The sequence below is a fragment of the Herpailurus yagouaroundi genome, unplaced genomic scaffold (genome assembly GCF_014898765.1).
Source record: "Herpailurus yagouaroundi ecotype Mexico unplaced genomic scaffold, PumYag 162, whole genome shotgun sequence".
Taxonomy (NCBI): domain Eukaryota; kingdom Metazoa; phylum Chordata; class Mammalia; order Carnivora; family Felidae; genus Herpailurus; species Herpailurus yagouaroundi.
Genome location: NW_024412403.1, coordinates 71,899,418 through 71,915,695, shown reverse-complemented (window position 1 = coordinate 71,915,695; position 16,278 = coordinate 71,899,418). Strand labels below are relative to the sequence as shown.

The 16,278-nt window shown below is 37.2% G+C and overlaps 1 protein-coding gene across 5 annotated transcripts in view; it reads left to right on the top strand.

Annotated features, from left to right (window-relative positions):
• LMLN (leishmanolysin like peptidase) overlaps positions 1–16,278 on the top strand; it is a 135,955-nt gene that overhangs the window by 47,621 nt on the left and 72,056 nt on the right. For all 5 annotated transcript variants that reach the window (XR_005793327.1, XR_005793328.1, XM_040484787.1 and 2 more), the window contains exons 12-14: positions 7,552–7,662; positions 12,417–12,549; positions 13,718–13,877. Coding sequence is in view for 3 of the 5 variants with exons in the window: in XM_040484787.1 (XP_040340721.1) it covers positions 7,552–7,662; positions 12,417–12,549; positions 13,718–13,877 (404 nt within the window). In the remaining 2 variants the exon portion in view is untranslated. The remainder of the gene's footprint in view (positions 1–7,551; positions 7,663–12,416; positions 12,550–13,717; positions 13,878–16,278) is intronic.

The following is a 16,278-nucleotide window of genomic DNA, read 5'->3' as shown; positions in this document are numbered from 1 at the left end:
CACAAAAGTATGGCCAACTAATCTTTGACAAAGCAGGAAAGAACATCCAATGGAAAAAAGACAGTCTCTTTAACAAATGGTGCTGGGAGAACTGGACAGCAACATGCAGAAGGTTGAAACTAGACCACTTTCTCACACCATTCACAAAAATAAACTCAAAATGGATCAAGGACCTGAATGTGAGACAGGAAACCATCAAAACCCTAGAGGAGAAAGCAGGAAAAGACCTCTCTGACCTCAGCCACAGCAATTTCTTACTTGACACATCCCCAAAGGCAAGGAATTAAAAGCAAAAATGAACTACTGGGACTCATGAAGATAAAAAGCTTCTGCACAGCAAAGGAAACAATCAACAAAACTAAAGGCAAGCAACGGAATGGGAAAAGATATTTGCAAATGACGTATCGGACAAAGGGCTAGTATCAAATCTATAAAGAGCTCACCAAACTCCACACCCAAAAAACAAATAACCCAGTGAAGAAATGGGCAGAAAACATGAATAGACACTTCTCTAAAGAAGACATCCAGATGCCCAACAGGCACATGAAAAGATGCTCAACGTTGCTCCTCCTCAGAGAAATACAAATCAAAACCGCACTCAGGTATCACCTCACGCCAGTCAGAGTTGCCAAAGTGAACAAATCACGAGACTATAGATGCTGGAGAGGATGTGGAGAAATGGGAACCCTCTTGCACTGTTGGTGGGAATGCAAACTGGTGCAGCCACTCTGGGAAACAGTGTGGAGGTTCCTCTAAAAATTAAAAATAGACCTACCCTATGACCCAGCAGTAACACTGCTAGGAATTTACCCAAGGGATACAGGAGTACTGGTGCATAGGGGCACTTGTACCCCAATGTTTATAGCAACACTCTCAACAAAAGCGAAATTGTGGAAAGAGCCTACATGTCCATCAACTGATGAATGGATTAAGAAATTGTGGTTTATATACACAATGGAGTACTACGTGCAATGAGAAAGAATGAAATATGGCCCTTTGTAGCAACATGGATGGAACTGGAGAGTGTGATGCTAAGTGAAATAAGCCATACAGAGAAAGACAGATACCATGTTTTCACTCTTATGTGGATCCTGAGAAACTTAACAGAAACCCATGGGGGAGGGGAAGGAAAAAAAAAAAAAAGAGGTTAGAGTGGGAGAGAGCCAAAGCATAAGAGACTCTTAAAAACTGAGAACAAACTGAGGGTTGATGGGGGATGGGAGGGAGAGGAGGGTAGGTGATGGGTATTGAAGAGGGCATCTTTTGGGATGAGCACTGGGTGTTGTATGGAAACCAATTTGACAATAAATTTCATACATTAAAAAAAAAAGATACTCATAGGTTACACAAACACTCTGGAGTGTGAGAGTCACTAATGAAATCATGGCACTGGCAAATTTTATAGCACTTTTCCTTTTTCTGGGGCAACACAATAACAAAATGGGCTAGATGTTTCTAAATATCTGGCAATATTTAAAGTTAAAGACATGGAAATTAATTTTTATCCTTAAGACTTCATTGTAGATTAACTAAGTTGTTTCAGTAGAAAACTTTTTTATTTATCCATCCTGAAACCTGGGAATCATCCTTGAAAACTTCCTCCCCCCACCTCTCACATCCATCCTGACCTGAGCAAAATCGAGAGTCAGACGCTTAACCAACTGAGCCATCCAGATGCCTCAGGGACATAGTTTTTGAGGGGTGATGTAAATGTTCTAAAATTAGATATAGGTATGCCTTAGAGAAATATCAGGTTTGGCTCCAGACCACTGCAATAAAGCAAGTCAAATGAATTTTTTTGTTTCCTAGTGTATATAAAAGTTATGTTTATACTATACCACACTCTGTTAAGTATGCAGTAGCATTATGTCTAATAAAAACAATGTACATACCATTTTTGTTTTTTTTAAAGTTATCTCTACACCCAACATGGGGCTTGAATTTGCCACCCCAGGATCAAGAGTGCATGCTCTACTCTATTCTACTCACTGAGCCAACAAGGTACCCCACGATGTACATACCGTAATTTGAAAATAGTTTATTGGGGTGCCTGGGTGGCTCAGTTGGTTAAGCGTCTGACTTCAGCTTCAGGTCATGATCTTACAGTTCATGGGTTCAAGCCCCCCCACTGGGCTCTGCACAGGGGTGCGGAGTCTGCTTGGGATTCTCCCTTTCTCTCTGCCCCTACCGCGCTCTCACTTTCTCTCTTTCTCTCTCGCTCTCTCTCTTTCTCAAGATAAATAGGTAAACTTAAAAAAATAAATAAAAATAAAAATACTTTATTGCTGGGGCACCTGGGTGGCTCAATTGGTTAAGTGTCTGACTCTGAGTTTTGGCTCAGGTCATGATCTTAACGGTTCGTGGGTTCAAGCCCCATGTCCAGCTCTGCACTGGCAGAGCTGGCTTAGGATTCTCTCTCTCGCTCGCTCTCTCTCTCTCTCTCTCTCTCTCTCTGTCTCTCTGTCTCTGTCTCTCTCTCTCTCTGTCTCTCTCCCACTCATGCTCTCCCCCTCTCTTTTTGACTCAAAAATAAATGAATAAAGTTAAAAAAAATACATTATTGCTAAAAAAAAAAATACACACAAAAAGCTTTATTGCCCAATATGCTAATCATGAACTGAACTTTCTGCAAGTCCTAGTCATTTTTGCTCATGGAAGGTCTTGCAATGATGTTGATGACTGCTGGCCGACAAGGGTGGTGGGTGCTAAAGGTTGGGGTGGCTGTAGCAATTTCTTAAAATATGACAACAATGACATTTGCCACATCAATTGACTCTTCCTTTCACAAATGATTTTCTGTAGCATGTGATGTTGTTTGATAGCATTTTGCCCACAGAACTTCTTTCAAAGTTGGAGTCAACTCTCTCAAACCCCACTGCTCTTCCTCAACTAAGTTTAGGTAATACTCTAAATCCTTTGCTGTCATTTCAACAATCTTCACAGCATCTTCACCAGGAGTACTTTCCACCTCAGGAAACCACTCTCTTTGCTCATGCATAAGAAGCAGCTTCTTTCTCATCCATTTAAGTTTTATCAAGAGGTTGCAGCAATCAGTCCCATATTCAGGCTCCACTTCTGATTCTGGTTCTCTTGCTATTTCTACCACATCTGCAGTTCCTTCCTGCACTGGAATCTTGAGCCCTCAAAGTCATCCATGAAGGTTGGAATCAACTTCTTCCAAACTCCTGTTGATGTTGCTATTTTGACCTCTTCCCATGACTCACAAATTTGCTTAATGGCGTCTAGAATGGTGAACCCTTCCCAGAAGGTTTTCACTTACTTTGCTCAGATCCATCAGAGGAATCACTATCTATGGCAGCCATAGCCTTGTTAGGTATACTCCTTATATAATAAGACTCGAAAGTCAAAATTACTCCTTGCTCTGTGGGCTGTGGATTGGATGCTGTGTTAGCAGGTATGAAAACAACATGAATCTCATCCATTTCCATCAGAGCTCTTGGGTGACCAGGTGCATTGACAATGAGCAGTAATATTTTAAAAGGAATCTTTTTTTTCTGGACAGTAATCTCAACAGTGGGCTTAAAATATTCAGTAAACCATGTTGCAAACAGATGTGCTGTCATCTAGGCTTTGTTGTTCCGCTTACAGAGCATGGACAGAGGAGGTTTGGTGTGATTCTTAAGAGCCCAAGGATTTTCAGAATGGCAAATGAGCACTTCGTTCACCATTCAACTTCAGGTCACCAGCTTCATCAGCCCCTAATAAGAGAGTCAGCCTGTCCTCGGAACCTTTGAAGCCAGGCATTGACTTCTCTTTTCTAGCTATGAAAGTCCTAGGTGGCATCTTCTTCCAGTAGAAGGCTGTCTAGTCTACACTGAAAATCTGTTGTTTAGTGTAGCTGCTTCCATTAATTACCTGAACTAGATCTTCTGGATAACTCGTTACAGCTTCTGTATCAGCACCTGCTGCTTTATCTAATGCTTTTATGTTATGGAGATGGCTTCTTTCCTTAAGCCTCATGAACCAACTTCTGCTAAGTTCCAGCTTTTCTTCTGCAGCTTCCTCACCTCTCTCAGCCTTCACAGAATTGAAGAGTTAGGGCCTTGCTCTGGATTAGGTTTTGACTTAAGGGAATGTTGTGGCTGGTTTGATCTTCTGTGCAGACTACTCAGACCTTCTCCGTTATCAGCAATAAGGCTATTTCACTTTCTTTATCATTTGTGTATTCACTGGAATATCACTTTTCATTTCCTTCAAGAACTTTTCCTTTGCATTCACAACTTGGCTAACTAACTGTCTAACACATGTTGTGTCTCAGGGAATAGGGAGGCCTGAGAAAAGGGGAAAAGGGAACAGTCGGTGGAGCGGTCACAATATACACAATATTTATTGTTGTCATAGGGGTGTGGTGTCTGGCACAATTACAACAGTAACATCAAACACTGATCACAGATCACTTACAAATATAATAATGGAAAAGTTTGAAGTATTGTGAGTAACAGTGTGACGCAAAGACATGAAGTTAGCAAATCCTGTTGGAAACATGGTGTCCATAGACTTGCTTAATACAAAGTTGCCACAAACCTTTAATTTGTAAGAAAAAAATGACAGTATCCGCATAGTGTAATAAAGTGGAATGTAATAAAATGATGTATGCCTGTAGTGGTAATTGATGTACAACCCTGCAAATATACTAAAAAGATTGAATGACAAAAATTATAAGGGTGAATTTTATAGGATATAAACTGTGTCTCAATTTCTTTTATAAAGCATACTGACATTGAAGCCAGAACCCTAGATTCAAATCCCATTTTTTGCCACTCACTTGCTGTATCTTTCCCTCAGTTCTTTTGTCTGTAAAATGAGGATGAAAAGCAATACCTACCTCATACAGTTTTGTGAGGCTTTCATGAGTTGATATATGTCAAGTCCTTAGTATACTTAATGTTTGGCATACTCTAAGTGCCAACTGAGGTATTAGCTATTATATACAAAACTGAACCAAAGTTGATAGAACAATATTTACCCTACTACCAACTACCACCATCCTTTTTTTTTCTATTCTGTTAATTTTATTTTATTTTTTTTTTAATGTTTATTTAGTTTTGAGAGAGAGAGTGTGAGCAGGGGAGGAGCAGAGAGAGGGAGACACAGAATCTGAAGCAGGCACCGGGCCTGTCAGCACACAGCCCGAAGCGGAGCTTGAACTCATGGACCACGAGATCATGACCTGAGCTGAAGTCGGACACTTAACCGACCGAGCCATCCAGCGCCCCTCTATTCTGTTAATTTTAAAAGACAGAGAAATAAATGTTAAGGTAGAGTAAATTGATTTCACAACCCTCTGTTGCCACGAAGAAACTGTTTCTAGTGCTTCCCCTGCTCCCTCAGCTGACATGTGCTCCTCCTTTGGGTTTAGCTTAAAGTTGCTTCCTGAAGCAAATCTTTCCTGATTTCCCAGACTAATTTAGATTTCCCTGTTAATGTGCTGCTATTAGCACCCTATATTTAACGTCTGTGGCACTCATCCCAGTTGTAAGTTGTTAAAAGTATCTGTCTTCCAGGGCACCTGGGTGGCTCAGTTGGTTAAGCATCTAACTCTTGGGGCGCCTGGGTGGCTCAGTCGGTTAAGCATCCGACTTCAGCTCAGGTCATGATCTCGCGGTCTGTGAGTTCGAGCCCCGCGTCAGGCTCTGTGCTGACAGCTCAGAGCCTGGAGCCTGTTTCAAATTCTGTGTCCCCCTCTCTCTCTGACCCTCCCCTGTTCATGCTGTCTCTCCCTGTCTCAAAAATAAATAAAAGTTAAAAAAAAAATTAAACATCTAACTCTTAATTTCAGCTCAGGTCATGATCTCGCAGTTGTGCAATTGAGCCCTATGTCAGGCTCTGCACTGGGCATGGAGCCTGCTTGAGATTCTCTGTCTCCCCCTGCCACTCCCCCTCAATAAAATAAAATAAAAATAAAATAAAATATCTGTCTTCCCCCTAGATTATTATCTTCATGAGAACAAAAACTGTCTTTTTATTCAGTGGTGTAGCCTTATCATTAAACAAAGTGCTTACCATATAAGAAGTGCTTAATAACTGTTCAGTCATAGCTTAAAAAGAGCTGCAAAGAAGGTATCATGAAGGTGTCAAGAAATGTAGCTGGAGTGCCCAGCTGATGTTAGAGTAACATAGGGCCAATGCTATGCTCTGTACTCAACGTATACTAGATATGGTAATTCCCAAGGGAATCTTATTATTTTATATTTTATCCAGAGGGAGAAGGACTGCCTAACCTAGGCACTGCTAAAATAATTCCTAGTGTGGAGTACTAGGGTCATCTGTTACTATCTGGACAACTTGACCTGCTATGATACCAAGTTAGCTAGTTAATATAAGTCACATTATAGCTGCAGAGGTTGCAGGCATTTTGGTATTCATGTCTTTAGTTTCTCTCTGAGACAGTTCTGTTCTTTGAAAAAACGAGAAGGATTTGAAGATCCGTATCATGTATTCCTACTTCTGTTTGATTTTGTGGAAAAGTGGCTGGGATGGAGGGAATAATTCTTGTCATTCCCTCAGCCTTTGCGCCTTGTGTTTTTATTTAATGTTTCAGTAATGCTAAAGGGCCGAGATGTAATACCAAATGTAAGAAACTATTTTGTATAATTTTATAATTTTTATAAACTAATCTTGTTTAATCTTAATAGAATAAAGAAGAAGGGTACCTGGGTGGTTCAGTCGTTTAAGCATCTGACTCTTGGTCTGGGCTCAGGTCATGATCTCATGGTTCATGAGTTTGGGCCCCACACCAAGCTCTGTGCTGATGACATGGTGCCTGCTTGGGATTTTCTCTCTCCCCCTTTCTCTCTGCACCTCTCCTGCTTGTGCTCCTGAGCACTCTCTCTTGCTCTCTCTCTCTCTCTCTCTCTCTCTCAAAATAAATAAACTTTAAAAAAAAAAAAGAAGGAAGAAGAAAAACTGTTAAGTAGGCTCCTTGCCTTTGATTAAATTTGCCAGGAAATCAAATTGATGTGGGTTGTTTTTTCTGAAATTAGAACATTTTTAAGGTATTAGACATAGTATTCATATGTCTCATAATAGTGTAATTTTTAGTCACAGGCAGACCCTATATTGATAGAATATCACAAATCAAGGTCAGAGAAGAAGAAACTAGGACCAACTGAATCAGATTAGGTAAAGGCTGTCCAACTAATAATTCTCCTATTTCTTCCTAAGTTTATTCTCTTGTATTTTCTCATTCTCTTTTTGTTTCTTTGGCCCTTGATCTCTCTGTCTCACACCTTAACCACTTTCTACTTGGTGACTTCTGTCATCTTTGAAAATTACAGTGACAGCACATTTTGGTTTTGATTTTTTTTTTTTTTTTTTCAAATGTGAAAGTACCCTCACCAGAAGACAAGTTTCCCAATCCTATGGTATGGTGAGTCTGTGCAGCAGTTCCTGTGCACCAAGGGCTTTGTTTGTAAATGTTCTTTGCCTTGAGGTCTTGGTTTGTTCATTGCTGAGATTTGTAATTGGTTTGTTGGAATTGTTTTTAAAATGACAATAATAAAAAATGCTTTATTTGAATTATTTCCACAGTTGGTATAAGGCTAATTACAGCATGGCCGAAAAGTTAGACTGGGGCCGAGGAATGGGCTGTGACTTTGTAAGAAAGAGCTGTAAGTTCTGGATTGACCAGCAGAAACAAAAGTAAGAATGCATTTCCTCATGATATCTTTGATAACACAGTTTATTTTGGATTTGTTCTTTATCCTGAGCCTAAAATGTCACTATTTTGAAAATGTGGCCTAAACAGTTCAATTTCAAAATGTATGGAAGGGACACCTAGGTGGCCCAGTTGATTGAGCATCCAACTTTTGATTTTGGCTGAGGTCATTATTTCACAGGTTCATGGGATTGAGCCCTACACTCAACGCTGCTCTGACATCACAGAGCCTGCTTAGGATTCTCTTTCTCCCTCTCTGTCTGACCTCTCCTCCGATTGTGTAGTCACTCTCTCTCTCTCTCAAAATAAATAAACTTAAAAAAAATGTATAGAAAACTGGGGTGCCTGGGTGGCTTAGTCAGGTGGTCATCCAACTCTTGATTTTAGCACAGGTCATTATCTCACTGTTTGTGGGTTTGAGCCCCACATCGGGCTCTGTGTTGACAGCTTAGAGCCTGCTTCGGATTCTCTCTCTCCTTCTCTCTCTTCCCCTCCCCCAGCTCGTGCTTTCTCTCTATTGAAAAATTAATTAATTAATTTTAAAAAATGTATAGAAAGCCATTTCTGGTGCTTCATGGTAATATCAAAATAAATAACTACATTGTTGTTTTAAATCATGTATGAAAGAATCTATGGTGTGGGATCCAGAATCATAAGCATTTCTGTTTAGTTTATAATTAACAAATATGTATATTGCAAAATTTTTGCATATTCTATCATTCTTACTGTTTGGAGAATGCACTCATAAACATAAATGTAACTGTTGATTCAATATACAAAAACAAACCTAGCAAACTTTTAAAAAATACATTCTTCAAGTTTGGGGGATACACGCACACACACACACACACACACACACACACACACACACACACATATGTGTCTTTTTTGTTTTTGTTTTTAATGTAAGCTCTGTGCCCAATGTAGGGCTCAAACTTAGAACCCCAAGAGCCTCAGACTTCACAGACTGAGCCAGCCAGGTGCTCCTATAAATATATTTTTTTAGCTTTTTATTTTGAGATCATTATAGAATCACATGTAGTTGTAAAAAAATATGTACAGAGATTCCATGTACACTTTATCCAGTTTTCTTGATGGGTAATATCTTGAAAAAACTATAGTATAACAACACAACCAGGATATGGACATTGATGCAGTCAGATATAGAACATTTCAATTACCACAAGGATATTCCTATTGCCATTTTATAGATGTACACACTTCCCTCCCACTTAGCCCCTCCTAAGCCCCTGGAAACCACTAAGCTGTTCTTCATTTCTATAATTTTGTCATTTCATGAATGATGTATAAATCAATTCATGCTGTATGTAACCTTTTGGTGTTGCCTTTTTTCACCCCACATAATTTTCTGGATTTATCCAGGTTATGGTGTATATCAGTAGTTTGCTCAAGTTAATGGCTGAATAAAATTCCATGATACAGATGTACCACAGTGTGTCTAAACATTTGTATGTTGAAGGATAACAAGGTTGTTTCCAGTTTTGGGCTATTCTGAATAAAGCTGCTGCAAACATTTGTGTACAGGTTTTTATGTGAACATAAATCTTCATTTCTCCAGGATAAATGCCCAAGAGTGCAATTGCTGGGTCATATGGTAGTGACAAGTTTAGTTTTGTAGTAGAAACTGCTGAACTCTTTTCCAGAATGGCTACGTCATATTATATTCTACCAGCAATGTATGAGTGATAATAGTTTCTCTACATCCTCATCAGCATTTAGTGTTGTGACTGTTTTTTTATTTTAGTTATTCCAAAAGATAGTAGTGATTATCTTATTGTGGTTTTAATATGCATTTCCCTAATGGCTAGTGATGCTGAATATCTTTTCATGTGCTTATTTGATATCTGTATATCCTCTTGGATGAGGTGTCTCATCACGTCTTATGGTGATTTTCTAATTGGATTGTTTGCTTTTGTCTTACTGTTGAGAGTTTTTGAGAGTTCTTTATATATTCTAGATACTAGTCCTTTGTTGGAGATGTGGCTTGCACACATTTTCTCCTAATCTGTTGCTTTTCTTTTTATTCTTTTAATAGGGTCTTTTGTAGAGCATAAGTTTTTAACTTTGGTGAAGTCAAAATTATTAATAGGTCCTTTTATGAGTCATGGTTTGAATGTCAAGTCCAAGAACTCAGCGAAGCCCTAGATTCCAAAGACATTCTTGTATTTTTTTTTTTTTAATGTTAAAGCTTTATGTTCTATATTTTTAGTCTGGGATCCATTTTTAGTTAATTTTTGTATAAAATGGGAGACTTAGGTCAAAGTTCATTTTTTGTGTGTGTGGATGTCCAGTTGTTCCAGCACCATTGTTGAAAAGGTTATCTTTCTTTCATTGAATTGCTTTCTTCCATTTGTGAAGGAATCAGTTGAGTGTATTTATATGGGTCTATTTCTGTGTTCTCTATTCTGTTCCATTGATCTATGTGTCTGTCACTCCATTAATACTTCACAGTCCTTTATTAGTGTAGCCATACTATATCTTAAATTGGGTAAATGTATTCTTCCCACTTTATTCTTTTTCAAAATCATTTTAGCTGTTCTAGTTCCTGCCTTTCATATAAATTTCAGAATAACCTTGTCTACAAAAAAATCTTGGTAGGATTTTTCTATGAATTGTGTTAAACTTACATTATCAGTTTTAGGAGAATTGACATCTTTATTGACTTTTTAAATCCATGAATGCAACGAGAAGGGGAAACATTTAACCTTTCGCCATTAAGTATAATGTTAGTTGTAGTGTTCTGTAGATGCTCCTTTTCAAGTTGAAGTTCCTCTCTATTTCTGTGTTTCTGAGAATTTTTATCACAAATGGATGTTGACTTCTGTCAGGTGTTTTTTCCTGCTTTGGTTGATATAATTATGTGATTTTTTTTAATCTGTTATTAATATGATGGATTATATTGATTGATTTTCAAATATTAAACCAGCTTTCTATTGCTGGAAAAAGCCCCACTTAGTCATGGTATATAGTTATTTCTGTATATCGCTGAATTCCATGTACTAATATTTATAATGGATTTTTCTGTATATATTCATGAAGAATATATCTTTGTTTCTTTTTTGTACTAAGTATTAATTCAACTTCCTTAATATTTACAGGGCTATTCATATTTACCTATTTCATATTGGATGAATTGTGGTAATTTGTGTTTATTGAAGTATTGGTCCATTTTACCTAAGTTATTAGATTTATGTGTACAGAGTAGTTTGTAGTAGTACCTTACTATCGTTTTAATGTCTGTAAGGTCTGTAGTGAGATCCCATTTCATTCCTGATATTGGTAATTTGCATTTTCTCGGTTTCTTTTTCAGTTTTGCTAGGGTTTGTCAATTTTATTCTTTTTAACTTTTTTTTTTTAATGTTTATTTATTTTTGAGAGAGAGACAGAGTACAAGCTGGGGAGGGGAAGAGAGAGAGGGAGACAGAATCCAAAGCAGGCTCCAGGTTCTGGGCTGTCAGCACAGAGCCCGACGCGGGGCTCATACTATGGACCACAAAATCATTACCTGAGCCAAAGTCGGACGCTTAACCAACTGAGCCACCCAGGCACCCCTGTAAAGATTTTATAAAAGTGGTGGGGACACAGAAATTACACTTATTGAGTAACTTGTGTGTGCTAGGCACTTAGTGCTTTATAGTTGAAGCTCAGGAAAATGAAGTCAACATCAAATAAGCTGGTATTTGAAACCAAGCCTTCTTGGTTTGGTTTCTAGAGTTCTAGACCTTTGCCTTCCTATTACAGTGTGCTTCTTCAAGTCTACCAGAGACATTGGTAGGTCTTTTACACATTTTATCTCAAGAAGCTGTAATTCCCTGAGATGTTTTATTGCTATACTTTGTTAACTTAAATGAAGCAAATATCAATTTTCCTTAAAGTAAATCTAACCTAGGCTTTTTCCCCTTAACAAGCATGTGGAAGAAGAGGAAAAATGGCAGTAATACTATCACAATTTGGCAATCAGTCATAATAGGATTTATATTGTTTAAGAATACTGGAATTTCATTTATAACATTACTATTACGACATGAATATGGTTTGTATTATAATTATCAATAAATTGACCAATTAGAATTATAGGTTGGGGTTTGAAGATTATTTTTACAGAACAGTGTAATAGATTCTGCTATCTGGAAAATTATAAGACCTCATTTTCCAAATTGTACTTCCAAGATTAGATTCAACAGAACAGAGCAACTTGTCATAATTAGGAATATTCACACAGTCTTCATTTTGCACATGAAAACAAGATGTCTTGTGAATGTTTTCAGTATAACTGAAACAAGAGTCTTTGAACTAGATCATGCCATAGAAAACAATTCACTCTTTGTAGCTGCAGGGCAGAAAGGGCATCCATCATCTCTGTCTCTTTCTAAGACTCCATTATATTAATTATGAAGATTTGTATTTCTAAGCAGGATCAGGAATTTCATTATTTGTCATTAAACACACAGATCAGGTCTGCAGAACTCCATTTTACTGGAAAAAGTGGAGAAAGAGATAAATATTTTGTTTAATAATGGTGAAGTAACGTTACAAGGCATTTGGCATTAATCTTTTATAACTACATTAAGCATTTCTTTTTACTCTTTGAAAAATAACTTTATAACCTGATTCAGCATTTAGTATTAAGCTATCAAAACATATTGAAATTATAATAGAAAATGGATTTGTTATGTTTTCTTTAGAGTTTGGTACCTTGGTGTTTCTTTGTGTGCAGGAGGCAGGTGCTGAGCCCTTTCTGTGACACGCTTAGAAGTAACCCATTGCAGTTAACTTGCCGACAGGACCAGAGAGCAGTTGCTGTGTGTAATCTGCAGAAGTTTTCAAAACCTTTGCCTCAAGAGTACCAGGTAACACTTGTTGGGGCACCGTTTTAGGAATCAACTCAACTTTTTAAAGAGAAGTCTCTATCTTGAATTAGAAGAATGAATTAAGTTTTTCAACTTACCCCCATTGGTTTTCTATAAGTTAGAAAAAAAATTGAGAATTCTTACAATTCTTTAAAACCAATGTGCTAATTAACAATAATTAATATCTAACAATGCCTTGTAGTAATAGAGGCATTTAGAATATTTATTGGATCTATTTTTAAATGTTTTGTATTTTTTTCTAATTGTTTCCTAAGTCTTCATCTTTAATTTCCTCTAACATACACAGAAAACAAGGTTCTTTAAAGAGAATAACTGAGGTACTCTATTCCAATTCATTACAAGTCTTAGAAGTTCTACTTTAGGAAAGGTTTGACTCATGGGATCTAAAATGTGAAGGAAATGGTCCTACATATTCAGTCTGAATCTCTGATTTGACCTGTAAATTTTTTGTTGCAATAGCCATCTCTAAAACTCTTTAGTTCTGCCTGCCATTTACAAAGGACCCTGCAGTCAGAAGGAGTATCTCAGAAGATGATTTAAAATGATTGCTGCTAAATGTTGAGCTTTCCTGCATATGTTCATGATGCCACTGAATGCTTCAGACATCATCATAAGATGGCAACTCTATTTCTAGGCATAGGAATATAATTCAGTGAGTTAGTGTACATGTGAAATCTTTAAAATTTATCTGGAGCCTTGTTCCTTTGGTGTTCCAAGTGTTTTATAGGTATGATCTCATTCATATTCTCACAGTTTTATTTTTTTAAGTTTCTCAAAACAACACGTAAATTAAGTCTTCTGATAATACTTTAAGTGCATTATATTTAAAATATGTTAATTCTCTGGATTAGTATGTGTTTTGTCACCTCATAAAACTCTTCCTATTCATCCTTTTAAAAACATTAGTCAAATTTGTCATCTAATAAAAAACATAGACTGATTTACTTACCTTGCTTTTTCTAAAACTACAACCACCTTGAAATATCCCTCAGGTAGAATATGTTCTTTATGTTCTATGACGTATGAAGAAAAGTACAGTAATATCTTTTTTTGTATTATACAGCATTAGAGGGTTGCTACAAATTGCCTGTTTGATTATATAGAATGTTTCTTACTTTCCTGTCTTCCTAATAATTTTTTTTTGTAGTACTTTGACAAACTAAGTGGAATACCTGCAGAAGACTTGCCTTATTATGGTGGTTCAGTAGAAATTGCTGACTACTGCCCTTTCAGTCAGGAATTCAGTTGGCATTTAAGTGGTGAATATCAGCGCAGCTCAGATTGTAGGATATTGGAAAATCAACCAGGTTAGTAGTATAGTGAAATGAAATGTTATATACATATTAAAATAACATATCAGCAATATAAAATAGGGATTAAGGACATAGACCCAGGAGCCAGACTGTCTGAATTTGTATTGTGGTTCCACTGGTATCCATTTGTGAAGTAACTTAACTTCTCTGTGCCTCAGTTTCTTCCCTGTACAAAGAGATAGTAGTACCTGTCTTACAGAGTTGCTGTGAGAACTAATAAATGAATTCACATAGTAAATGCTTCGAACTATGACATATAACAAGGGTTGTTAGATAGACTTGCACATGTGTGCATGCGCTACTTTTTTGTTACACCTTATATCTGCATGATATTTCATTTGCAGAGCACTTTCATTTTTATCATTTTATTCTTCTAAAAACCTGATGAGGGGTGCCTGGGTGGCTCAGTCGGTTAAGCATCCAACTTTGGCTCAGGTCATGATCTTGTGGTTCATAAGTTCAAGCCCCACATCAGGCTCTGTGCTGACAGCTCAGAGCCTGGAGCTTGCTTCCGATTCTGTGTCTCTGTCTCTATTCCTCTTCAGCTCACATTCTGTCTCTCTCTCTCTCTCTCTCAAAAATAAATAAAGATTAATTTTTTTTTAAAAACCTGATAGAGAAGATATTATTTCAATTTCACAGGTAAATGAAGAGACACTAAATAATATAATTAATTGGTGCCTGTGTAAGATCCTCCAAAGCAGCGCTCTTTTTGTTAAATCATAGTAGGTATCCCATTTTTTTCTCTTTTCAGGAGTGTGCATTTTATGTAATTTAGAAGTAACAGGTTGTTCGCCAGATATTAGGATAATACTGTTGTCCCATGGCTTGTAAGATGTATTACCATATTATTCCCTTTTAATACACATAAAGAGTATAACAATTGGGTATTCACCTTTGTAAACAAACTGTTACCACATCTTATGTTAATAAAGAGCAATAGGTAGTTTCTCACTCTGTGGTCATCAAAATCTGTAACCTGGTCCTTTTTATCCACCCCCCCCACCCCGCCCTGCCATTCCATACTTTATTACAGACTCCGTTTTCTACATTTTAAATTTCTATAATGGGTTTTCCTTTTATTTCTAAACCTGGTAGATTTAACTGGATTTGTACAGTCATTTTTTTCATCACTCACCCATTTAATAAATGTCTTAAAAACTTGTAACTATTCAGCAGTTCAGTGTTAAAACTGAGCAATGCAGAGATCTGTCAATTTTGGGTTTGCCAATAATGGTGTCACATCTTACTATTTTAGAGCTGGAATTGGCAAATGTTTATTGTAAAGAGAAAGATAGTAAATATTTTAAACTTTGTGGGTCATATGGTCTCTGTTGGAATTATGAACCCTGCTGTTACAGTGTGAAAGTAGTTATAGACAACATATAAATTAATGTGTAAATTACTGGCTGTGCTCCAATACAATTTTATTATTTATAAAAGCAGGTAGCCTTCAGGCCTGAGGGTTGTAGTTTGCTGAGCACTCCCTTTTCTTTTCTTTTCTTTTCTTTTCTTTTTTTTTTTTTTGACACTGACCACTTTGTTTTTCAAGGACTTTGAAATACTCACAAATACACAAAACAATAGTTCTCTTTAATTCTGTTTTACATTTTCCTTCTTAGCTTATATAATTAAGATTTTTCAAAACTGACATAAAATACTTATCTGTAAGAACTCTCTGTTTTCAAAACATGAATCTTACTTGTATTAAGTGTAAAGAGCAAATTTTTGCTAGGGCTTAAGGATCCTCATTCATTTGTCCATTAGCTAGTTAGAGGTCATTTAATCCACCCTATCCCTCTATGTGTTTGTGTTTTTAATTAAAAAAAAAAATTATTTTTCAGAGAGAAAGACAGAGCATGGGCTGGGGAGGGGAAGAGAGAGAGGGAGACACAGAATCCAAAGCAGGCTCCAGGCCCTGGGCTGCAGCACAGAGCCCGACACAGGGCTTGAACTCATGAAATGTGAGATCATGACCCAAGTCAAAGTCAGACGCCCAACCGACTGAGCCATCCAAGCGCCCCTGCATGTTTGTGTTTAGTCTGAGACTAGATCAGCATCTTATGTATGGACTTCCAGCAGATAGCATGAGATAAAAATGCAAGAAAACTTTGCAAAAAGTTTTGCAACATCCCCAAAAAAGCCTTCATTATATAAGTCAGTTGGCTTCATCTATCATGGGTCATCTGGAAGGTGACTCCTATTTAGACTACCAGTAAAGACGATTCTTTGTGCCACTTCTTCTGTATATCTAACTTAGATACTTTATTTTTTTTAAGTTTATTATTTTGAGAGAGCACAAGTAGGGGAGGGGCAGAGAAACAGAGAGAGAGAAAGAGAGAGAATCCCAAGCAGGCTCCACACTGCTAGCACAGAACCCAATGTGGGGCTCAAA